The sequence below is a fragment of the Mastigoproctus giganteus genome, chromosome 2 (assembly GCF_048544385.1).
Source record: "Mastigoproctus giganteus isolate SK-2022 chromosome 2, ASM4854438v1, whole genome shotgun sequence".
Lineage (NCBI taxonomy): Eukaryota > Metazoa > Arthropoda > Arachnida > Uropygi > Thelyphonidae > Mastigoproctus > Mastigoproctus giganteus.
Window position 1 is genome coordinate 217549927 of NC_143576.1, and position 27063 is coordinate 217576989.

The 27063-nt window shown below is 36.7% G+C and overlaps 1 protein-coding gene and 1 non-coding gene across 2 annotated transcripts in view; both read right to left on the reverse strand.

Moving 5' to 3' along the window:
- LOC150090096 (uncharacterized) overlaps positions 1 to 27063 on the reverse strand; it is a 141346-nt gene that overhangs the window by 85950 nt on the left and 28333 nt on the right. Inside the window, exons 5-7 of the mRNA XM_090390173.1 lie at positions 18697 to 18756; positions 16780 to 17007; positions 3916 to 4018 (exon numbers count right to left, since the gene is read on the reverse strand). Of these exons, the coding sequence (XP_090246299.1) occupies positions 3916 to 4018; positions 16780 to 17007; positions 18697 to 18756 (391 nt within the window). The remainder of the gene's footprint in view (positions 1 to 3915; positions 4019 to 16779; positions 17008 to 18696; positions 18757 to 27063) is intronic.
- Positions 1524 to 1597, reverse strand: TRNAV-AAC (transfer RNA valine (anticodon AAC)). Its single transcript has one exon. It is a non-coding gene; the product is annotated as a tRNA-Val (tRNA).

A 27063-nucleotide genomic window follows, 5' to 3' on the forward strand; every position in this document is an offset into this window, starting at 1 on the left:
CCTGCACCTGTTTCTATTCTTAGCTACCCAACACAACCCATGTGTTTACTTGTACCGCAATGGCTCCCAGCAGTCTCTAAAATACCATGCATCTTGTTTTCCAGGCTTCTGCTCATTCTAATAGAAGCAGTGCAAGAATCTCTTTCACCTCTGCCAGTGGCTACTGTCAATCTATTGGTCTTTGTCTCCCCCCCCAGCTAGCAGTTTTCCGACCCACCTAACACTGCCTCGATAGCATCAGCAAATATTCTTGCACCCTTTCTATTTAAGTGTATCCCATCCCTGTAGAAGCAATCTCTCCTGTTAACAAGTACAGTCCAGGCTGAAAAAAATTCTACCCCTTGAGCCTTGCACAATCTTTCCAGGGCCGAATTGATCGACAAGGCTCTCATCATATACTCCCTCCTATCGTGTCTGGGCAGAATTGCAGACACTTTCAAATTCAACCCTAATTCTCGGCTTTTGTTCAACAGTGACCTGTACTTGTTAAGTAATTCTGCCGGTCTCCTACTCTTAATATTATTAGTGCCAACGTGTACAACTATATCACCTTTTGTGCCCTTAAAAGATGATATTCGCTCTACAACGTCATCAACCTTTGCCCCTGGCAGACATACCCTGGTCCTGTTCCACCTATCTTTTTTACAAAGCATGTTCCCCGTTTCCCTGACAATAGTGTCACCAACAACTACTAGTTCCTTCGGGACCAGCGCATTCTGCCTTGGGGGTTGTCTCTCTGTCACGCGATGCCCAAGTGCAATCTCTGGCGTTGATGTGGGCAGCTGAGAGCTTGATGGGCCCCTCAATTTAGTTTCTTCGAGGGCATCCACCCTGTCCTTCAAGCTCTCATATAGGCCCACAAGAACGCCGAGTTGTTGCTTGATATCGATACACTCCTTGCATCGCGCACACACAAAGACATCCCCCTTGGCAGTACCCGATTGCTCTGCAAACATCAAGCAAACAGTGCATTTTATAAGGCTGTGAGTCAGAGGACAACTGCCCCCCTCAGTTCTGCTCTGAGCCACAGCACTTCCATTAGCTTGAGCCTTTTGCTTTGCCGCTCTGGTCTGAGTCATGATTCTATTAATTTATTAATTAATTATAATTAATTATGTTATGTTATTAATTATGTTAAATATAATTAATTATATTACGTTTGTAATCTAAGTCGTTATATGTATTTATTTAAACGTACAATTTAACTGCTAACGAAGTTCAACTAACGCTATCTAGTACGGTATATAACTATCGTATCACAAAGGCGGGAAAATTACGAATGGTACCGGAGTTGAAACAGTGGAAACCTTTACCGATACCTTTATGCAATTACAAGGCCGAGTAAAGAATAAATACACCAAATTAATCAAAAATCACAAAATAATGTTATACTACTAAATTTAAATCAAAAGTTTTAGAAAAACAATAATTTCAAACAATAAATAAGAAAAATCCACTTAGCGGCTTTGAACACGACCGTCTCTAGTAGCCTCGTCAGCAGAATCGCGGGGTAAAAAATACGCTGTGCCTGCCAGGGCTCGAACCTGGGGACCTTCCGCGTGTTAGGCGGATGTGATAACCACTACACCACAGGCACAATTAGTTCAATTTCGATCTTGTCCTGTTCCTGATTGCTCTAGAAACATCAAACAAGCAGTGCATTTTAAAAGGCTGTGATTCAGAGGTCAACTGCCCCCTGAGTTCTCCCCTGAGCCACAGCACTCCATTAGCTTGAGCCTTTTGCTTTGCTGCTCTGGTCTGAGTCATGATTTCGATTCAATATCAATAAAATTTCAATTTCAGTACAAAATTAAAAGCCTAAACTTATATCCCAATGCAGTTATAACACTGTATATATACATATATATTTTTTTCAATATCAAGTAGTATCTCCGAGTTTTATTATATAACTTCCATGTCAAGTTATGAATTAATTAATAATGTTACGTTTGTAAAATGAGTCGTTATATGTATTTAGTTAAACAAAGTACAATTTAATTGACAATGAAGTTTAACAAGATTAAGAAATTTTACTGATCAATTGATAATATTATATACTATAGTTTATTAAGCAAACGCTATCTAGTATGGGATATAACGTTGTATTGTATAACAATGGCGGCAAGTTACGAATGGTAAATCTACGGACACTAAATATTAATTCCCCTGTATAAGGCGATTCTACTGTGTAAGACCATATTTTGAATACTGAGTATAGTGACCTCATCAGATAAAAAAAAGACACCAAGCTTCTTGGACCCTTTCAGATGGAATTTTTTCTTCCTTTTGCAGGTAGAATTTCTGTTATAAAGAATTCCAGATCTAGCAGCCACAAATTAAAATATATGCGGTAAGAAGTTTAGGCTAGATTGTAGAAAGTTCTTTTTTCCAAAGAGTTGTTGATTACTAGAAAAATTTTCCTCCAGAGGTAGTTGAGGCTGAGAGTTTGAAGAATTCAAAGTTCAACTGGACAGTTACCTATGTGAGGTAGGAAGTGCATAATTTGTATTATTTATCTACTTTTTTTTTGTTGGTGCAGCAAAATCCTTTGGTTTTCCTGCACTATATGGCTCACACTAATACTAATAACTGCTCCTCTTTTTCACACTAACTCTGGGCTCTTATCATGATAACACGAGGGTGGCCAGTCTCTATGAGAAGTGGTCCTCTTTTGGTGAAAATAAATGTAAACATAAATTTCTTGGTACTGGAAATAGAACGAATATTTCTGGTTGAGTGAAACAGATTATATGCTTCCACTGCTGGCTCATGCCTTTAGTCTATGGAAAGTAGTGATGGGTTAAATTTCTTGCATCAATGAAAAACTGTTGCCCATTTCAAGAAGCCTTCCCCACACACAACTACCATATAGGAATGAACATCTACCCACTTTTTCCCTTCAGCACATGAACTGAATTACAGCTCCTTCTATGGGAAATTTGGAAAAATTCATGTTCCTACTCCTGAATGGTGTACTGTAACCATGCTGTTCTCACATGATTTTACTGTTGTTTATACCTACACATTTAACCTAAAGTATAGTCAGTCTGTTATGCATGTGCATTCCTTTAAACCTTGTTACAGATCAGAACATTTCAAAGGTCTATTTCATTTTATATACTTTTATATTAATATTAAATAGTGGTGTGTTCAATGGGAGATGAAAGGGTTTAGCAACTCTCATATGCTTCCTTACTTGGAAGCAAGTGTATTAATAGGTAAAAGGTAAACTGCAGCCATTATCAACCCACTGCAGGATGGAAGCCTCGTCAACAATTCATGCTGAGGGAAATGGACCATAATCTGGTCCAGTGCGGGTTGGCAGATCGACCGTATTTAGCAGTCAGGGACTTGAACCCCGGTCTACTCAAAGAGCATGTGCTACTGCACTCCTGCTCCTGACAACATGGCTATGGAGGCCTCCTGTGTATTAATATAAGTGTATTAAAAATACCCACTGCATATTCATATTTCCACTCAGGACCCTGCTGTTGTCATATGGTTTAGGATGGGACCTCTGATAACACTGATCTCATAAACTTGCTATTAAAAGGAGAAGGCTGAGTTCATTTTGTTAAAAAATACATATTTATAAAAAAATTGAATTATTAATAATGTAAAACTGCAGAATAAAATATCATCCAATGTAAAGCAGAAATAAAAATACATTCATACTATATAAGCTGGTATCTGTATGCTTTTTAAATTCAGTATTAAAAATGCTTTATTTAAGACAGCTAAATAGAAGAATTTTTTTAAAAATGCCAGAAAAAATAATTTGCTTGTCTTTATTTTTACTAGTATATTTCTGATATCACTGGTGGTCATTAATGAAACATGTTTAATAAATGACACAAACTGGAATTTAGTTGTACATTATTCAAGCACCGTATAAATAAAGACAATATTATGTACACTTTGATTTCAGTATTTCTCGATTATTCAATGGTTGAACAGGACGAAAGTTATCTACCATTTTTTCACCACTCGAAAATTTCAGTTGTCGGAATTCTTTGAGCTATAAAAAATATACAGAAAAAATATTGTTATGAATTTGGGATTACAATCATTAATATCATAATTAAAAATTAATGAATGTTAAAAATAAACAATCAGAAAAAATTCAAATTTATTTCATTATAACAATCATACTATTAAATATGATCACATTATCAATTTTGGTTGCATACCAAATTTGGATTTGCCATTAAAAAAAAAATTTCAACTGATTCAAACTCAAATTATAACTGATGACATAAAAATAATGATAATTATCAATTGATAATCAGCTTTGAGTAATCGTGCATTTTCAAAGCACTTCATTTCCAGGCAATTTATCTGAATGGCTAATGTAGGCAAATTGTGAAAATGCACTAGCCTATTTAATTCTTACTGTTCTAATACTGCAAGCAAATAATGGTTTTCTGCTTGAAAGTTGAAAAACAGAGTAATTTGGAGGGAAATTCATTCTCTGCAACCAGTTGACACAAAAGTTAAATGTTTCAGAAAATTGCCAACACAGCAGTAGTAGAATCAAACATATAAGTCTTCACTTTCACTATGCAGGTGTGGATACCCTCACCATCTATGAGGTAAACTTTGTAACTGAATCAGAGTTAAATTGAGAATCTTTGCCTAAAGACAATCTGTTCTTTCATCTTTCCTGTTTTCTTTACAGACTACACAGTGTGACCTGATATCTAACTTTCAGAGAAACAAACATTTGGACAGGATAAAAACAAGCATTATTTTGTATTTGTAATGTGGAGTCATCATCTTAAAAAGAGCAGTGAAATTGTGCAAGGATTTTGTCCTTTCTTACAAAGGATAAAAGTATTACAGTAAACTCTAGTCTCTAGTTGCTGCAACATAAGCTGTGCCCTTTTAAGGGCAGAAAAGGTGATATAGTTGTACACGTTGGCACGAATGATATCAAGAGTAGGAGACCGGCAGAATTACTTAACAAGTACAGGTCACCGTTAAAAAAAAGCTGTGAATTAGGGTTGAATTTGAAAGTGTCTGCAATTCTGCCCAGACACGATAGGAGGGAGTATATGATGAGAGCCTTCTCGATCAATTCGGCCCTGGAAAGATTGTGCAAGGCTCAAGGGGTAGAATTTTTTTCAGCCTGAATTGTACTTGTTAACAGGAGAGACTGCTTCTACAGAGATTGGATACACTTAAATAGATAGGGTGCTAGAATATTTGCTGATGCTATCGAGGTAGTGTTAGGTGGGTCGGAAAACTGCTAGCTTGGGGGGGAGAAAAAGACTAATAGATTAACAGTAGCCACTGGCAGAGGTGAAAGAGATTCTCGCACTGCTTCTATTGGAATGAGCAGAAGCCTGAAAAACAAGATGCAGGATATTTCAGAGACTGCTGGGAGTCATTGCGGTACAAGTAAACACATGGGTTGTGTTAGGGTAGCTAAGAATAGCATTAGCATTAGTAGAGGCATTTGATGCAAGAAAGCAAGCTTATGCAGCATCAGCCAAAAAAACCCACTTCCACTTCACCCCTCTGTTTGTTCAAAATACCTGTCCAGCTGAGCCTTAAACTTATTTAGGCTATCAACCTCCACTACAAGGGATGGAAGTCTGTTCCACCAACCATAGAAACAGGTGCATGTATACTTGCGTGTACACCAATGCTAGGAGTTTAGTAAATAAATTTGATGAATTTGAATTATTGCTCAAAACATCAAAGGCAGATATTGTTGGGATTTCAGAGACGTGGTGTCACACAGATATAAGGAATGCAGAACTGGAATTTGTGGAGTACAGTGTCTACAGAAAGGATAGACAGGATAGGAAAGGAGCAGGGGTTATGCTATTAGTTAAGAAACATAAAATCCAAGGAAGTGAAGCCAGTCGATATCGCTGGACAGTGCAGTGTCGAGTCAGTTTGGTGTGACATAAGCATTGGGAGATCAAAATTGAGAGTAGGAGTGTGCTATAGGCCTAATGACTCTGATGAGTATAATAAGAAACTGTACAGGGAAATAAAGTGGGCCAGTAAATCAGAGAGTCTTATAATGGGGGATTTTAATTTCCCAGATATTGACTGGAATTTGGGGGCTGGTCACTCACGCACTAGCAAGGCTTTTGTGGATTTATTGGATGATTGTTTTCTAAATCAGCATGTTCTGGAGGCAACTAGAGGGAGTAATACTCTTGTTTTGATTATCAGTAGTAATTCTTTATGCATTAAGAATCTGCAGATAAATGAACAACTAGGTGGCAGTGATCACAGTGTGCTGAAGTTGGATTTACTCAAAGAGGTAACTACCATTACGGTTAAGGGAAGGGTTATTGCTTTCATAAAGGCGACTACGATGGACTGAGACAGTATTTAAATTCTATACAGTGGGACCAAATGATGATGTTACTAACAGCAAATTCAAAATGGTAAGCATTCAAAGAACTTATCTTGGAAGCTACTAGGCTTTACATACCAACTAAGAAATATTGTTCAAGGTTTAGGCCTAAATGTATGTCGGATGAACTAATGAGACATAAGCCTATGATAGATATAAGTTGATCTGTAACCACGTTACAAAGGAGGTTAGGCAGACGAAGGCAGATTATGAGAAATCTTTGGCAAGGGATGCAAAGAAAAACAGCAAAGAGTTCTTTACTTATGTAAACTCTAGAAGGAAGGGGATGAATCAGATTGGTCCACTTGATATCGATGGTTCAACTGTTGATGATCATGCTCAGGTAGCTAACAAACTAAATGAATATTTTGCATCGACATTCACACGTGAGGAGTTATTCAGCGAGGGGAATGCCAGAGGTGTATTCAACTCTGGCAGTAAGCTAGAGAATCTTGTAATAACTGAGAGTAAAGTGGAGGAGAAATTGTTGAAGATAAACACAATAAAGGCACCTGGGGTGGATGGGATCTATCCAGTTATATTAAAGGAGGCAGCAAAGGAAGTAAGCAAACCCTTATCCATAATTATGAGAGCTTCCTTGGACTCAGGGGAGGTACCCACAGACTGGAGATGTGCAAATGTGATTACAATTCACAAAGGAGGATCAAAGGCTGACCCAAGTAATTATAGACCTGGGAGTTTAACGTCTGTTCCAGGAAAATTAATATAGGCACTGGTTAAAGAACCACTGCAGGATCATCTAGACAAGACTTCAGTTATAGCTCGGACAGAGCATGGTTTTGTTAAGGGGAAGTCTTGCCTGACCAATTTGATTGGATACTATGATGCAGTCACAAAAGAACTGGATGCAGGGAATAACTTTGATATTATATACTTGGATCTTAGAAAGACCTTTGATACTGTTGCACATGGAAGACTGCTGCACAAATTGGAGCAGTGTGGCATTGGAGGCAAATTGCTGCCATGGATAAAGGGGTGGTTGAGGGGGAGATGACAGAGGGTGGTAATGAATGGACACTGCGCATCGTGGACTAATGTTATTAGTGGAGTCCCTCAGGGTTCAGTGTTGGGTCCATTATTGTTTTCTGTATTTATAAATGATATTGATGATGGTATATTAAGCTTAATGTCCAAGTTTGCAGATGATACGAAGGTTGGCAGGGTTGTCAAGGACCTACTGACACTATACTGCTGCAACAGGATCTGGAAAGGTTGAGCAGATGAGGAGTTGAGAGGTGGCAATGAAGTTTAACACTGGCAAATGTAAAGTACTACATATGGGAAACAGCAACCCCAGAGCAACATATCAACTCTGTGGTACTACACTGACAGTGGTAGAGAATGAAAAGGACCTGGGGGTAATTGTGCAGGTAGATATGAAGTTATCTGACAGTGCAGACGGGCTGCAAGAGTAGCTCATGGTGTATTGTCAATGATATATAGGAATTTTTCTAGCAGGGATATGGAGGTGATTATTCCCTTGTATAAGGCAATGGTCAGGCCACACCTAGTGCACTGTATACAGGTCTGGAGGTCTCATTTCAAGAAGGATGTAGAGCAGCTGGAATGATTACAGAGAAGGGCAACAAGATTAGTGAATGGAACAAAGGGGTGCTCTTATGAAGAAAGGCTTAAGTTGTGCAAATTACAGTGTCTGGAGACTAGGCACCAGCGAGGTGATCTGATAGAGGTGTATAAAGCCTTGAATGGTTTGAGCATGCTCAATGCTGATGGGATTCTTCCTATTGCTCAGAATAAACACCTGAGAGGGCATAAATTCAAATTGAGGAAAGACAGATGTAGGATAGATGTGCAGAAATTTGCCTTTAGACAGCGGGTGGTTGGTTGGTGGAACAGACTTCCATCTCTTGTCGTGGAAGTTGATAGCCTAAATAAGTTTAAGGCTCAGCTGGACAGGTATTTCGAACGAACAAGAGGGGTGAAGTGGAAGTGTTTTTTTTTTTTTTTTGGCTGATGCTGCATAAGCTTGATTTCTGGCATCAAATGCCTCTACTAATGCTAATAAAGCAATGAAGCTTCTTCATTAGCAATTAAAGAGTAGAAATATTCAAATCTTACTGGTTTTATAACATTAAAAATTACAGCAAAAGCCCAGTTATTCAACATCTGTGGAGATTTGGGGATGCCAGCTGAATGAATTTTCCAAGTGTTACACTGTAAGAGTTACTCTTATAGTGTAAGCATAAGTGTTGTAACACTTATGCTTACACTACTCCCAGTAGTGAGCTATAGTGGGCTCTCATGGGCTTGCAAGGGCCCATTGTTCTTTTCCATGAAAATTTGTGAGCCCATTGTTGGGACGATCATTTATTTTACAAATGAAATCCTGGATGCAATTATTGAGTATCCAGCGCAGGAACTACGGTGGGGCGAGCGGAACCCCATTCCCAGTATTTTAATGGGCATTCGATCAGTTATGTATTTTAAAATTGCTTCATTTTTGATTTAATTTTTTAATTTCCTCTTGGTAATTACATTTAAAATACAGAAGTTTCCATTGAACAAAGAAAATTTCCATGTAACGAACCGTTAGAAGAGGCAACTTTGTATGCATTGTTCTCCCCTCTGGCCTTTAGGCAATTTAGGTAATTAGAAAGTGTGAATTAAGATTGAAAGGTACCGTTTCACAATGTTAGTGGTGTCCGTAAAACCTATGCAGTCCCATACCAAGAAGTCGCACAAGCCAATATGCTTTCCATAGCCAATCAGAGGATTAAGAAGATTCCCGACATGAATAATAGTCTATGGTCAAGCTGTGTTGTGGTCCCCTTTACTCTGAGAAACAGGTGTATGTTTTATGGAGAAGTAAATTTCTCCTGTCTATGTTTACATGGTCACAGTAGCTGAATATCCAACATTTTGCACAATATTCGAAGAACTAGTGATAGTAGCAACATAGGGGGGATTAAGGCAACTAAGATATTATATAAACTTTACGAAAATGAAATGTTGGCAGATTTTGAAATTCCGTCGAAGCTTTTACTGTGTAGAAAATGTTCTAAAATATAATGGCGTAGGGGCAATAATTAAAAAAAAAAAAAAAACACTGTATGCATTATATCGCCCACAGAGTAGTACTCTGGGATATCAACAATCTCCAAAAAAACCACCGCGAATTAAAGATGATTGCTAAAGAACTTGATGTGGAAACTATAAAGATCGGTCGTGTGTTCGGGCTATGATGAGCAGCTCGTAGCTTGCTGACGGTAATTGCAGGTTAAGGGAATTATCCTGTACTGTGCAAACATTTTGAATCAAAAGTTAAATATTCTGGATTATTAAATCGGCTTTTAAATCTGGAATTTCTTAACCATTTAGCACTAATGATCAACATCCTGCTCTCTTACCTTTCAGAAGCTTTATAGATTCACTATGGTAAAAGCAGATAAATTAATTATTCGAACTATCAATGTTATTGCTAATTTGAAAAATTTTGAAGGAAATTATGAAGCTAAAATTGAGAGCATGTTGAAGTGAAAAGAATTTGAAGGAATCAAAATCAAAAGTAAGAACAGTAAAACTGCCTCGTGACAAGTTATTAAATGCATTGTTTTATTCTTAAAGGATATGTTATTAATGCAACAGAGTGATTTTAAATTAAATAAAGAAAATAATGATGCCATTGAAATAAATTTTAAACATATGCTACCGGAAATCGTGGAATATGAAAGAACTTTCGTCTCGGTGGCAAGATGGTGAAAACTGAAGAAGAAATTTGTTTTCTGATAAAATATAAAATAAAAATTAATGATTTTAGAGATTTTGTCGAAGATAATGTCTTTAAAATCGAGTGAAATTCGCTTTTCAGCTAAGAAAGCCAGAAATATCTTTGAAACCATTGCGATTAGCAGTGCTGAAGCTGAGTGAGCTTTCAACATAATGAATAATATTGTGCGAATAAATGAATGAATAATATTGTGCGAATAAATGAATGAATAATATTGTGCGAATAAATGAATGAATAATATTGTGTGAATAAATGAATGAATAATATTGTGACAATTAAATATATTGCAGATAATGATGACCATACATCTAAATGGAAAACCATTGCTTCAATTTGATCCAGATCGTTATGTCAAATCATTCCTCCGTAATAATAGCTCAGCTACAGAGCAAAGAAGATCAAAAACAAATATTAATATTAAGAAGTAAATTGCATATGGCAATTTTTAAAATAAATTTTTCATGAATATTTGTGTAATAATTTTTTTCATGTAATCTGTGATTTTTGTGTACCTTTTCTAGAACAGTTGTTGTTTTATGTAATATTTGTTTTATATTCTAGAATGTTTTGTGATAATTCGTTATTTGTGATATGGGAAATATTTTCATGTTATTTTTTATTCACAATATTAAAATTTTATCATGAAAAAAATGTATCCATTATATTTCCCTAGTTGTAAAAAAAAGTATAAAAAAGTCGCGCATCTGCCAAGTACGTAGATGATTTTATGTGAAATATGGTTTGGGTTTTTTTTAGATATTTTGATTTGTATATATTGATTATGAAATAAAGGAGATTTTGTATTTTAAATATTTTACTGATGATTCACAAATTTCCATAATTTCTGGAAGACAATACAGAATGGATTTATGATAACTAAAGTAAGAGACGTATACTTCCTACTGCAATGTATCTAAATGTAGGGGCACCTAACAATGGAATGTTAGCTGAACAGCTGCGTATGCGAAATTGCGAGATGAAATAAGAAATTGCTGACAAATCTTTGTATTGTTGCAGTCATATGACAAATACTTCCAATCATACTCACTGCAGTACTAATTGAAGGAAGTATGATTGTGATGTCACACTATTCAAAAATTGCAAATTAGAACTCTAGATATCGTACAGGTCACGAAAAATGCGTCACGTGCTCTAATCATACTACTAGTGAGTGCTCCGCATGGACTAGTGGTCTGAGCGTGGGAAGCGCCTCTGGCAGATGCCTCAGATGACACCACTTCCGTGACTGATCAGATTTACTCGTTAGCTACCCCCCCCCCCCAAATATGTTTCACATCAGAAAGTCAGCAAAAGTGTGAGCCCATTGTTAAAATATTCACAGCTCACTACTGACTACACCTACACCGTAACAGTAATTCTCATCTAACCAGCTTTTATAGGTGCCTACGCTGTACAATGAAATGTAATAATGTAAAATTAGCATTAGTAGAGGCATATGATGCAAGAAAGCAAGCTAATGCAGCGTCAGCCAAAAAAAAAAAAAAAACCCTACTCCCATTTCACCCTTCTGTTCGTTCAAAATACCTGTCCAGATGAGCCTTAAATTTATTTAGACTATCAACTTCCACAACAAGGGATGGAAGTCTGTTCCACCAACCAACCAACTACCTGCTGGCTAAAGGCAAATTTCCGCACATCTATCCTACATCTGACTTTCTTCAATTTGAATTTATGTCCTCTCAGGTGATTATTCTGAACAAGAGGAAGAATCCCATCAGCATTGAGCATACTCAAACCATTCAAGGCTTTATACACCTCTATCAGATCTCATTGCCAGTGCCTAGTCTCCAGACACTGTAATTTGCAAAACTTAAGCCTTTCTTCGTAAGAGCAACACTTTGTTCCATTCACTAATTTTGTTGCCCTTCTCTGTACATGTTCCAGCAGCTCTACATCCTTCTTGAAATGAGGCCTCCAGACCTGTATACAGTACTCAAGGTGTGGCCTGACCATTGCCTTATACAAGGGAATAATCACCTTCTTATCCTTGCTAGAAAAATTTCTATATATCATTAACAAGACACCATGAGCTAATCTTGCAGCCAAATGTAAAGTACTACATATGGGAAACAGTAACCCCTCTGGGGTTACTGTCTCCCATATGTAGTACTTTACATTTGTCAATGTTAAACTTCATTTGCCACCTCTCAGTCCATCTACTCAACCTTTCCAGATCTTGTTGCAGCAGCATACTGTCAGTAGTGTCCTTAACAACCCTGCCAACCTTTGTATTGTCTGCAAACTTGGACATTAAGCTTGATATACCATCATCAATAACATTTATAAATACAGAAATTTGCTCCAATTTGTGCAGCAGTCTTCCATGTGCAACAGTATCAAAAGCCTTTCTAAGATCCAAATATATAATATCAAAGTTATTCCCTGCATCCAGTTCTTTTGTGACTGCATCATAGTATCCAATCAAATTGGTCAGGCAAGACTTTCCCTTAACAAAACCATGCTGTGTCCAAGCTATAACTGAAGTGTTGTCTAGATGATCCTGCAGTGCTCCTTTAACCAGTGCTTCCATTAATTTTCTTGGAACAGAAGTCAAACTCACAGGTCTATAATTACTTGTGTCAGAATTTGATCCTCCTTTGTGATTTGGGGTCACATTTGCACATCTCCAATCTATGGATATATCCCCTGAGTCCAAAGAAGCTCTCATAATTATGGCTAAGGGTTTGCTTACTTCCTTTGCTGCCTCCTTTAATATAACTTGACAGATCCCATCCACCCCGAGTGCCTTTTTTATGTTTATCCTAAACAATTTCTCCTCCACTTTCCTCACAGTTATTACAAAATCATCCAGCTCACTGCCAGAGTTTACTTCACCTCTGGCATTCCCCTTCCTGAATAACTCCTCATGTGTGAATGTAGATGCAAAATACTCGTTTAGTTTGTTAGCCACCTGAGCAGGATCATCAACAGTTGAACCATCAATATCCAGTGGAGCAATCTGATTCATTCCTTTCCTTCTAGAGTTTACATAGGTAAAGAACTCTTTTCTGTTTTTCTTTGCATCCTTTGCCAAGGATTTCTTATAGTCTGCCTTTGCTTGCATAATCTCCTTTGTGACTTGGTTACAGATCAGCTTATATCTATCATAGGCTTCCATGTCACCCATTAATTTATATGTATCCCATGCATTTTTCTTCTCTGCCACTTGTCTCATTAGTTCATCTGACATCCCTTTAGGCCTAGACCTTGAACAATATTTCTTAGTTGGTATGTAAATTCTAGTTGCTTCCAAGATAAATTCTAGTTGCTTCCAAGATAAATTCTAGTTGCTTCCAAGATAAATTCTTTGAATGCTTCCCATTTTGAATTTGGTGTTGGCAATATCATCAGTTGGTCCCAATGTATAGAATTTAAATACTGTCTCAGGCCATCGTAGTCGCCTTTACGAAGAGCAAAAACCCTTCCCTTTACCTCTGATGGTAATTACCTCTTTGAGTAAATCCCACTGCAGCACACTGTGATCACTACCACCTAGTGGTTCCTTTATCTGCAGATTCTTAATGCATGAAGAATCACTACTGATAATCAGATCAAGAGTACTACTCCCTCTAGTTCCCTCCCGAACATGCTGATGTAGAAAACAATCATTCAATAAATCCACAAAAGCCTTGCTAGTGTGTGAGTGATCAACCCACAAATTCCAGTCAATATCTGGGAAATTAAAATCCCCCATTATAAGACTCTCTGATTTACTGGCCCACTCTATTTCCCTATACAGTTTCTTATTACTCTCATCAGAGTCATTAGGCTTATAACATACTCCTACTGTCAATTTTGATCTCCCAATGCTTACGTCACACCAAACTGACTTGACACTGCACTGTCCAGTGATGTTGACTGGCTTCACTTCCTTGGATTTTATGTGTTTCTTAACTAATAGCAATACCCCTCCTCCCTTCTTATCCTGTCTATCCTTTCTGTACACAATGTACTCCCCAAATTCCAGTTCTGCATTCCTTATATCTGTGTGACACCCTGTCTCTGATATCCCAACAATATCTGCCTTTGATGTTTTGACCAACACCTCAAATTCATCAAATTTATTTACCAAATTCCTAGCATTGGTGTATATGCAAGTATACATGCATCTGTTCCTATTCTTAGCTACCCTAACACAACCCATGTGTTTACTTGTACTGCAATGACTCCCAGCAGACTCTGAAATACCCTGCATCTTGTTTTCTAGGCTGCTGCTCATTCCAATAGAAGCAGTGCAAGAATCACTTTCACCTCTGCCAGCAGCTACTGTTAGTCTATTAGTCCGTGTATCCCCCAATCCAGCAGTTTTCTGACCCACCTAACACTGCCTCGATAGCATCAGCAAATATTCTTGCACCCTTTCTATTTAAGTGTATCCCATCCCTGTAGAAGCAGTCTCTCCTGTTAACAAGAAAAGAACAAGAAGTTAAACTTCTTATTCACACCAATACATACAATATACTTTATTTCCTTTGGTCTTAATTTTAAAATACAGCATAACTTCAAAAATCCAGAATTTTTAAAGTTCTGCTGTGGTACTTTTTAAAAAATTCTCTGAGGGTAGTCAACTGTATGAGGGCTGATAGAAAATACACTAGCCAGACTTCAAAAAAAAAAAAAAAAAAAGTACCACAAATGCCAGATTTATGCATTATATTCCACTAATAATTTCCAATCACTAATTACCATTATTATTTTTTTTGTTTTACATATTTCCTAGTCTATATTTCATTGGTTGTTGTTATTGTTATTTGTTGTTTTTAGGAGCATTAGCAACTAAGGACATATTGCTCCAGGGGTATGAGGTGGTTATTTCCTGACCTTTCTGCATCTTCTGTATTTGGTGGTCACAGGCTCAAACCCCTGTCTAATCAAGAAGTGTGTGCTGCGCACTGCTGCTCCTGCCCACCTGGCTACGGAGGCGCCATTTCATTGGTACAATGTATTCTAACATAAAATCATTCATTCTGCAAGATATTCAATATACATAGTTCACAGTAAAGCATTTTATGTAGAGTAGCCTGTATTTAGTTTTTAAGGTGATATGATTGCTGATCACATTATTTATACTTCACATTAAAAAATATTGGACAATCACAACAGCCATTTTTATTGTTATTGGGTTTTAGAAGCATCGACAACTAAAGACATGTTCCATGTATATTCTCTGTAAATTGTGTGTGTTCTGAGGTCGATTTTCTGTTTGCTGAATGCAAAGCCCGAGTTTCTGGGAGAAAAAACCACAATACCCTCACCTGAGATCGACTAATTCAGCCACGTTGTGAAAAAGACCATAAAATTCCTCCCATCATTGACGGGATGCACACTCAGGTCTTTTCTACCCAGTGTGGGGAGAATGGCGATCCCACCAACTGTGCTACCCATGAGGGCCACAACATCCATACCAGAGTCAGAATTACAACCCACGACCATTATTTCTTACGTAAGTATGTTACCCAGTGGCACACTGGTGACTATTGTTCTGTAGAAATTATAGGAATCAGGGCTACTGCATTTTCTAATAAACATGTGAAATACCCCTGAATTTGAAAGTTATATGCATAACCTTAAAAAAAAAAACAGAATTTTCAAATATCCAAATCCAGAAGGTGATGGGTCCCAAGGATGCCAGATTTATGAAATTCTACTGAACGTCTTATTATTGAAAATATACCACATCAATTTAGGTCTTATATCATAAGACCTAAATTAATTGTCTTATAAGCTGTTGAAAATCCAAAATCATACTCCTTCAAAAGTACATTACAATTTTGACTTTTTCTGTTTTAAGATAAACATAACACTTCTACATTTTTTATCACTTTCTGATATATATATATATATGTTTTTGGATATTATGAAAGATGGATGAGTTATAGATATTACGTTACTGTATAAATACAGTTGCCTGGCATCTAACTGGTAGTGACTTGGTGAATAGACCCCAAAAGTATGTAGTACATATAAGTTCATTAGTGCCTCTGATAATCACTTTTGATTAAAAGTCTCTTTCTCTCTCTCTCTCAAATTTATTTTAGCTGGTGCAGCATAAGCCTCAGGCTTCCTTGCACTATATGACTAGTAATAGTAATGAAATACAGTATTTTAACTCACTAAAAATTTTTCTTCAAAATAATTTTAATATAAATTGTTACCTTGTTAAACGTTATTGTTTTTATTTAATGCATTTTTGTAATGTTTAATTATTTAATTTACAGCCTCTTTGCTATACTAAATAGGCAAGTGGTAAAATTGTCCTTTTTTTTTAATGTGTCTTTTAAAATATGCCAGCTGCATGAACTTTCTGGATGGGTGAATTCTGGAATAACTGGACTTTTACTGTAAATTATCAATGGAATATTTCTTCAGATACAAATGGATGACTTGAAAGAATCTCTGGGTAGTATGGCACTTACAGAGATCAACAATTGCTGCTGCCGTTTATTAATTTTGTAAATAATTTACAACACTATGGATGCTTTCTCTCCCACCCAGCACTTTCTGTAGAAAGGTACTGTTTTTCTCTTAGAAATAATGGATATCCATGCCTAGTTATGCCACACAACTCAGAAACTCTTGTGAAATTATATACATACATAAAGATTATGCATACCTGTTTTTTGCTGATACAAACTGGATTCTCAAGCAGCGTCCAAGATACATTCTCTGAACAAGGAGGAGTTGTTAGAGAACCCGAATAAGAGAAGAATGAGACAAGTTTCTTGGGTAGTAATGCTTTAAAATTCAAACCCGAGATTGTTACTGAAGTACCTGCATCGATTATGTTTTCAAGGTTGTCAGTAACAGGTTTCAGTGCTTTAAAAGATTTTGTTTTGCACACCTGTGAAATGAAGTAATGAAATTAAAAAGCAAATAAACAAGAAATATTGTTATTATTATCATAAAAACTCTCAAGGCATCTAATGATCTAATACAATATTAGAAGTCCCAGATTTTTTGTTTATTAATTTTGTAAATTAATCAACAAGAAATCTGGTTACACTGAAAGAGTAATCATCCATTCATTTTCAGGCAAGGTGCAATTAATTCTTTACTGACTACTTATATAACTCCATGCTTAACATAATTTTTAACACGGTGAATACCTATAAAAAAAAATTTATGGAACCATACTCAATATAAATCTTTAATTCTTACAGTACTGTTTTAAACATCATATTGAGTCAGTCAGTCAATTGATAAATTCCAGAAAACCTGAAGTAAAACTGATACACCTTCTAAAAGTTTATATCAGTCCACTAATGCACACTGTAGTTAGTTACCTTTGACTGCAAAAAGCTGGCATTATCCATCTAATAGGATATGTTACAATACCAAAAATTACTAGAATAAAGAATTTCTCACAAAGTTTTCGGAAAATGATGAACCAATTATTGTGTATTTCAAAAACCAAAAATAATCTGTTTTGGTTTGGTGCATTTCTGGTTTGGTGCAAATATTTGATATATAATGTGTTTAAAAAATAGCTGGTGATTTCGTAGAACCACAGATATAGTTTATGAAGCTAGTGTGGGGCCAGATGCAGAACCCCAGAAAAAGGTTGGCATCCCAGTATATCCATGTTTTGTTCATGTTTTGTTCATCTGCATGGGATCAGGTGAACTGTACCTCATTCACCTACCTAGAACCAGTATTGGGCTCTAGCTAACAAATAAATGTATAATTCTAGGCTCCATTACAAGCCGATATCATAACTATGAAATAAAGAGCTTTCCTATAAGTTTATTTTTATCAGTACAGCTGTCTAGTGGCCAGAGGATTTTAAATCTTCATTGAAAGTGTTTCACGGTAGCTAATATACTATCCTACATTAACAATAGATCATGCATTTTTTGTGTCAGTATACAGATTCAAATGTGCAGCATGCATGAGTGCCACTTGAGGACCACAGCTGACAATCCCTTTGCAAGTAGGATTTTGGTTAATGTATACCACCTAGAGTGATTTTTTCTTCCAAAAACACTGGAAACTATATAGATAATTTAACCCCAGGGGCTCACATCTGGTGAGTATGGGCTTGGCACACCCAGGGTCCTGAGCTGGATATCATCATTCTTCTCTTTCTTGGTGATTCCTTCTACTTCTCTCTCTCTCTTCAGGGTAACTTGGAAAATTTTTTTTTAGCTGGTGCAGCATAAGCCTCAGGCTTCCTTGCACCATATGGCTAGTAATAATAATAATAATAATAATAATAAATGCTTTTTAAATATTAAATTTTTTCCTGGCTTGACTCTATGGTAGACTAGTAGAGCAGGGTTATTATAAAAAATAAAATCTCAAAAAGAAAAAAAAAAAAAAATTAAGATATTAAAAATATTAAAAAATTGTCATTACTTATATTTTTTTCAGTAATATCCTCTATGTTTATATATGTATTATTTCATTCAGTTGCCAATTGTATTATTTCATTAAGTCTCCCACTGGTACAATAGGAGACTTAAAAATCCAAATGAAGACCCATTTACCAACTACTCAAATAACACAATGTAAAAAAGCAAAAATTGCTTACCTTACAAAATATGGCCACTGCAGCTATATCACCATTTGCATTAGTGTGCACCATATGGATCTAAAAAATAAAATATTAGATTTAATCATTCAAAAAATTTAATAAATTCATTCCTAGAACAATAAACAATTCTTTTTAGCACATAAACACATCAATATAAAATCCTTATTTAGAAAATTAATTTCAAAGTAATTCTGACCATTGCTTTGAAATTACTACTACTCCCATATGTACATTTTGTTTTCACTATATATGATTATTATTATTATTAGCTATGTGGTGCAAGGAAGCCTTAGGCTTATGCTGCACCAGCCAAAAAATTCCAAGTTACCCTGAGAGAGAGAGAGAAGTAGAAGGGAATCACTAAGAAAGAGAAGAATGATGATATCCAGCTCAGGACCCTGGGTGTGCCAAAGCCCATACTCACCAGATGTGAGCCCTTGGGGTTAGATGTCTGCAATCAGCATGGTGCAAAAGAACAGAGTGGCATGCCTTTTCTCAGTCACCAATTATCTAATAATGACTGTTCCAGTTGTCATCTTTATAATGTTGCCCCCATTCCTCCCAATCTTCCCTTCTTTTCTCTTACAACAACTTTCTATTGGTAACCAAACAATGATGAAAGTAATATTCCATCTAGCAATACAGTGCAGCACCTTCAACACTTATCTGGAAATTTTATTTTGTGTATATTTATTTTGCATGTTTAGATAATAATAATTAAGCTAAGCCAACTCTGGATACACAATATAACATCACCATTCTGATTTTCAGATCACTACAGTAGCAAAAGCCAGTTAATAGCACTATTGAAATTTCTTTCTCCAAGAAATCTCAGATTTCTATACTATGAAGTGTTAAAAAAAAAAAAAAAAAAAACTGATACCGAGAAGATCCTTAAGACTAAATTCAGAAAAATCCAAATATATGGTGTTTAGGATGAAAAATAAACCATTAAATATTGATTTCGAAATAACATACAAAGGAAAACAACTCAAAAGGGTGAATGATACCAAGTTTCTAGGAATCTGGCTAGATGATAAGCTGAGTTGGAATAAACAAATGATCACCTTATGAAAGAAGACTTCATCACTAGCAGGAATACTCACCCGAGCCTCTGCCTGGGTATCTCCTTCCCTTCATAGACTAGTATTCCTTTCCTTAATACAGCCTCACCTCATATATGGAATCATCTCATGGGGTACATCCAGTCAAGATAACCTTGCAAGAATCAATTCAATTGTCAATCGATGTATTTGTTCAATTTTAGAAGTTCCCTGGAATGCATTGGTGACTTCGAGATATAAGGAAGCAAGACGTCGTTGTTATTTGTTATTTGGTTTTTAGGAGCATTAGTAACTAAGGCCATATTGCTCGGGGGATATGCGGTGGTCATTCCCTGACCTTTCCGCATCCTCCATATTTGGTGGGCACGGGCTCGAACCCCGGTCTAATCAAGAAGCGTGTGCTACGCACTGCTGCCCACCTGGCTACGGAGGCGCCAAGGAAGCAATACTCTTAAGCATCTACCAACTGATACAAAAAGCTGAGGCGGTCTTTGTCTACAATGCTTTGAAAACACCAAACTTTCCTCCACTCTTCAGCTCCTTTTTTATAACAATAGAAGAAGAAGAAATAACATATAATTTAAGAAATGAAGCGAACCTGAAGGTACTGCTTTTTAGAAAAGCCATAGGCCAGAAAAATATAAAATACAGAGGCACAAAAACCTGGAATAATCTTCCTGAAAATATTAAAAATATGCCATTTAACTAAACCGGTTCAAGAAGCTCCTAACTGAACACATCACCAGGGATGTCTGATCTAAATCACCTTCCACTCAACTCCTGAACTTTGCATTCCACAATGCATACCAGTTTGGAAATTATGTAAACAAATTGAAGGAATAGCTGTCAAAAAGCTTGTAACACTGTAGGCAATTATTTCATAATTTTTTTTCTTTCATACTTCTTATTGTAAAAGTACTCACAATGTAATTATAAGTACTGTTGTTAACCACATGACATATGTGGTTGGTTTTTGAAGTCTCTGTAATGGAATGTAGAAATATGTCTGATTCATGGTGTATCTGGTGTTATTGTTATCTTTTTCAAAGGGAACACCCCCTCCCCCTAAAAAGCCTCTGGCTTATGTGTTCTCTCCCTTCTTGCTGTTATCTCCCAACAATTGTAACACAAAATAGGGATAAATTAATCATCAAATTATCAAAATTCATTTTTGACTGATGCTTTATAAGCTTGCTTCCTTATATTATTTGCCTACTAAAACTTCCCCAAAAAATAACAGTTATGCAAAACTGAGTAAATCATAGTCTGTTTCATTCTACTACAGAAAAGCATCAGACACGAATATCCCAAATATAAAAAAAAAAAAAAAATCTGCATCCAATAGGAAGCAATGTGATATGACTTAAATTGTATTTTCCTGTTTAAATATCAGCAGTTAAGTTTTTTAAATTTTTTTGTAAGTGCTTACTAGCCAGTTCAAAATTTTCACTCACTAGATAGAAAAATAGAACAGCAGAGCAGCAAAAATAAATATGGGCCTTCCTGTCCTCCACTGTAACATGTTTAAACATGTTACAGTGGAAAACAGGAATTTTTTACCCAGAACTGCAACTCATTTGCTTTGGCATCCTACCAAGCTGACCTATAAAAACATATTCCATGTTTTTTTTTAATTTGCTTTTAATCTCAGTATTAATTTGAATATCCTAGTGATTGTGAATATTATAACAAAAATGATCAAAGTGAAGCACAGACTTGTCTGCTTCAGTCTATGTGCTTCACTTTTGATCAGACTTCTACAGTGCTTGTTTTTTTGAGAGCTGAAAACCTATATTTTTGAATATTTCTAAGTAACTGTTTAAATGTTCTTTTAAATACATGCCTAACACTTTGTACTTCAACTATCTTTATCTACTAAATTTACAGCAAGTTATTATACAGGACATTTGTTTTTCAGATTACAGTGGACATTTAACCTTTTTAGAAGAGACAGCTTATCATATATAAACACACATGAAGTTTCAGTATTGTAAACGTTTTATTTCTTAATATAACAGTGTCAGGCTTCACAAGGTTGTGAAAAAAATGGTAATCTTGTACATACAGTGCTGCATTTTAACATAATCTGCTTCCTGATGCAGATTATTTCTGATAAAAATATGCAAAATGTTAACAATTCCAGCTAACACTTTTATAACCACATGGCATTTTTTCTGAAACCTGCAAAGGATGATGTTTGTGAGATACTACAGCTGCCTTCAATCATACTGTAATTGAACAGCCTGATCAAACCAAACAAAAAAAAAGGCTAAAGAGAAAAAATAAAAAACAAATAACAATAGTATGAAAGTGAAAGGTGATATTCATAACAGGAACTATAACTGCATAGAACTTCACGTGAGGTGATACAAATGCAACCAGAATATGGGCCTTCAAACACATGCACATCTAAAGGCAAATGTTGATCCTCAACTTCAACCAGAAAATGAGAAAACGCTAACAAAATAAAAAACAGAGGAACATAGTAACTTCTTCATCAGAGTGGCTTTGGCCATTGTAGATTCTAAACAGTCATATTTATGACAGTGCCTGCTTGTGAGAAAGCAAATTGGCCATGGATGCCCAGATACTAAATAATGAAGATACCTACTAAAACTTGAAACAACTTAGAGAGAAAGAGAACAAAACTCACAACAGAAAGCAAACTGCATAGATACTCACAAGTTGGTCTATCTGCAGTCAGGATAATGCAAGGAATCAACATTTGAAAGTCTAAAGACATATGTCAACCCAAACTGGAAGCAGAATGAGAAAAGTTGTAAAACACAGACTCAAAATTTGGAATTGGAATGACTAAATAAGCAAAAACAGGAGAATTATATTGGAGAACATGAGGTATTGAGAGGGAAGGGGACTGAAGAAACAAGATAAAAATCCCTAAAATACTAAAAAAGCAAAAGGACCGTGTGCTGTCCTATCCAAGACAATATTTTTAAAAAATGAAGACATACATAGCATTAAAGATAAACAAATCCAACTAACACTTTTAAATTCCCCAATATGGTGCAGCCCATGCCTTTATCTATTATGGAGGTAATGCTGCTGATGTGCTGTGAGCAGACTAAAGCCCAACTGAAAAGAGCAATTTTCAATTGAGCTGTACACTGAAAGAACAGAAGTCAGGTGATACCTGGTTCCTGGGCAACACAACAGTCACCCCTCTCGCTAGTGGACAAACTTACCGCTTGACATGTATATAGACACACCACATTCAAGTAGACGGTAATTCGATGTTAGTGTGAATAAATGTTGTGAGTTATTATTATTAGCCGTATTAGTGCAAGGAAGCCTGAGGCTTTTGGTGCACCAGTCAAAAAAAAAAAATTTCTGAGTTGCGAGAGAGAGAGAAAAAGTCAGAAGTAGAAGGAAATCACCAAGAAAGAGAAGAATGATGATATCCAGCTCAGGACCCTGGGTGTGTCAAATCCATACTCACCAGATGTGAGCCCCTGAGGTTTTTTTTTTTTTTTTTTTTTTATGAAAACCACAAACACGAGAGGTATTAGAACCTATAGTACTTAGTACTGTACTTAGGTTGGAGGTTGAGAAAATGAAAGAAGATATTTGTTGATATTAGACTTGAACTTCTGTAAATTATAATTTTCAGGAAATACTTATGAAGGAAGGTTGTTCCAGAAAAACGGCAGTTGAATGAATAAACAAAGAAGATGAAAAGTTGGGTTCTGTGAGTTTGAAGTTGGACAGTAAATGGATGTTGGCTGGTGGCGGCACGTGTTCGGACTGTTTTGAAAGAGAGAGCAGGGATTATAGAAGCCAATTCAGAAGAGCAGTGCCCATGGAAGTATCTGTAGAAAAGGCATGCAGCAGAAACAGTAAGTTTATGAGATAGCAAGTGGAGAGTGTTAGATAGGAGTCATTAATTAACCTAACTGCCCTCTTCTGAATGGAATCTAGAAGCCTGAGAGAGGTTTTGGGGGCACTGCCCCAGATGTGGGAACAATATTCCATGGTAGGGTGGATTTGCGATTTGTAGAGAGTGAACAGCTGTTTGGAAGAAAAGTAATGCCGAGAGAGAAAGAGAAAACCAAGTTTTTTAGATGCAGAGGAAGCAATATTTGTAATGTGCTTGTGCCAAGAGAGATTAGAAGTCAGAGTAATCCCCAAAAGACATATCATTTTGCCTAGAAATTGGAGTATCAGCAAAGATAAGCATAGGAACAGAAGAATCCTTTTTGCGAGATATAAGACAAGACTGGGTTTTAGAAGGATTGAAATCAACTAAGTTTTCTTTGCCCCACTGGAGAATTACCTGGAAAATGGCTTTTAAGGAATTGGTAGCAAATATTAGAGAAGTTGAAGCTGATTGAGCAGGGCAAGGTTTCTTAAAATGTGAAGTGGAATGCAATGTGCTATCACTGGCAAAACTATGGATAGGATTTCTAGTCAATGGAAAAAGGTTATTAAGAAATCTTTGGCAAAGGATACAAAGAAAAACAGCAAAGAGTTCTTTACTTTATTAGTAAGGCTTTTGTGAATTTATTGGATGATTGTTTTCTACAGCAGCATGTATGGGAGGCAACTAGAGGGAGTAATATTCTTGATCTGATTATCAGTAGTGATTCTTCATGCATTAAGAATCTGCAGATAAAGGAACCACTAGGTGGCAGTGATCACAGTGTGCTGAAGTGGGATTTACTCAAAGAGGTAACTACCATCAGGTTTTCACTTTTGTAAAGGCGACTAGGAGGTCTGAGACAGTATTTAAATTCTATATGGTGGGACCAACTGATGATGTTACCAACAGTAAATTCAAAATGAGAAGCATTCAAAGAATTAATCTTGGAAGCTACTAGGCTTTTCATACCAACTAAGAAATATTGTTCAAGATTTAGGCCTAAATGGATGTCAGATGAACTAATTATACATGTGGCAGAGAAGAAAAATGCATGGGATATATATAAATTAACAGAATTAACAGGTGACACAAAAGCCTATGATAGATATAAGCTGGTCTGTAACCATGTCACAAAGGAGGTTAGGCAGGCAAAGGCAGATTATGAGAAATCTTTGGCAAAGGATGCAAAGAAAAACAGCAAAGAGTTCTTTACTTATGTAACTCTAGAAGGAAGGGGATGAATCAGATTGGTCCACTTGATAATGATGGTTCAAGTGTTGATGATCCTGCTCATGTAGCTAACAAAATAAATGAGTATTTTGCATCTACATTCACACATGAGGAGTTATTCAGGCAGGGGAATACCAGAGGTGTATTAAACTCTGGCAGTAATCTAGATAATCTTGTAATAACTCAGAGTAAAGTGGAGGAGAAACTGTTAAAGATAAACATAAGAAAGGCACCTTGGGTGGTTAGAATCTATCCAGTTATATTAAAGGACGCAGCAAAACAAGTAAGCAAACCCTTAGCTATAATTATGAGAGCTTCCTTGGACTCAGGGGAGGTACCCATGGACTGGAGATGTGCAAATGTGACCCCAATCCACAAAGGAGGATCAAAGGGATACACAGGTAATGTTTGTTATTTGGTTTTTAGGAGCATTAGCAACTAAGGCCATATTGCTCCGGAATATGTGGTGGTCATTCCCTGACCTTTCCGCATCCTCCGTATTTGGTGGTGATGGGCTCGAACCCCGGTCTAATCAAAAAGCATGTGCTATGCACTGCTGGTCCTTCCCACCTGGCTACGGAGGTGCCTACACAGGTAATTACAGATCTGTTAGTTTAACTTCTGTTCCAAGGAAATTAATGGAGGCACTGGTTAAAAAAGCATTGCAGGATCATATAGACAAAACTTCAGTTATAGCTCAGACACAGCATGGGTTTGTTAAGGGGAAGTCTTGTCTGACCAATTTGATTGGTACTATGATGTAGTTACAAAGAAATTGGAGGCAAAGAATAATTTTGATATCATATATTTGGATCTTTTGATACTGTTGCACATGGAAGACTGCTGCACCAATTGGAGCAGTGTGGCATTGGAGGAAAATTGCTGCTATGGATAAAGGGATGGTGGAGTGGGAGAAGAGAGTGGTAATCAATGGACACTGCTCTTCGTGGACTAATGTTATTAGTGGAGCCCCCCAGGATCCATTGTTGTATTCTGTAGTCATTAATGATATTGATGATGGTAAATCAGGCTTAATGTCAAAGTTTTCAGACGATAAGAAGGTCGGCAGGGTCGTTAATGACACTAATGACAGTACGCTACTGCAACAGGATCTAGAAAAGTTGAGCAGATGGGCTGAGAGGCGGATACTGATGTCTAATATTGACAAATGGAAAGTACTGCATATGGAAGCAGTAACCCCAGAGTAACGTATCAACTGTGTGGTACTACACTGACAGTGGTAGAGAGTGAAAAGGACCTGGGGGTAATTGTGCAGGCAGATATGAAGATTTCTGAGCAATGCAGACGGTCTGCAAGAGTCGCTCATGGTGTCTTGTCAATGATATACTGGAATTTTTCTAGCAAGATAAGGAGGTGATTATCCCCTTGTATAAGGCAATGATCAGGCCACACCTTGAGTACTGCATGCAAGTTTGGAGGCCTCATTTTAAGAATGATGTAGAGCTGTTTGAAGGAGTACAAAGAAGATCAACAAGATTAGTGAATGGAACAAAGAGTTGCTCTTACAAAGAAAGGCTTAAGTTTTGCAAATTACAGTGTCTGGAGACTAGGCCCCTGCGAGGTGATCTCATTGAGGTGTATAAAGCTTTGAATGGTTTAAGCATGTTCAATGCTGATGGGACTCTTCCTCTTGCTCAAAATAATCGCCTGGGAGGGCATAAATTCAAATTGAGGAAGGACAGTTCTAGGATGCATGTGCGGAAGTTTGCCTTTAGCCAGTGGATATTTAAATGCTAGAACAAACTTCCATCTGTCGTTGTAAAAGTTGATAGCTTAAATAGATTCAAGGTAGAACTAGACTAACATTTGGAGCGAGTAAATGGGTGTAATAAGGAGGTGTTTTATCCCTTTGTACAAGGCCATGGCTAGGCCACATCTCGAGTACCATACACAGGTATAGAGGTCTCATTTTAGGAACGATGTAGGTCTGCTGTAATGGGTGCAGAGAAGAGCAGTGAACAAAAGCATGCACTTATTAAGAAAGACTTCAGTTCTGCAAATTGCAGTGTCTGGAGACTAGGCATCTGCAAGGTGACCTGACTGAGGTGGTTAAGGCTTTGAATGGATTGAGTACAGTCAATGTTAATAGCATTCTTCATCGTGCTGAGACTACACATATGAGGGGACATAAATTCAATTTGTGAAAGAATTATAGTTGCAGGACATGTGTGG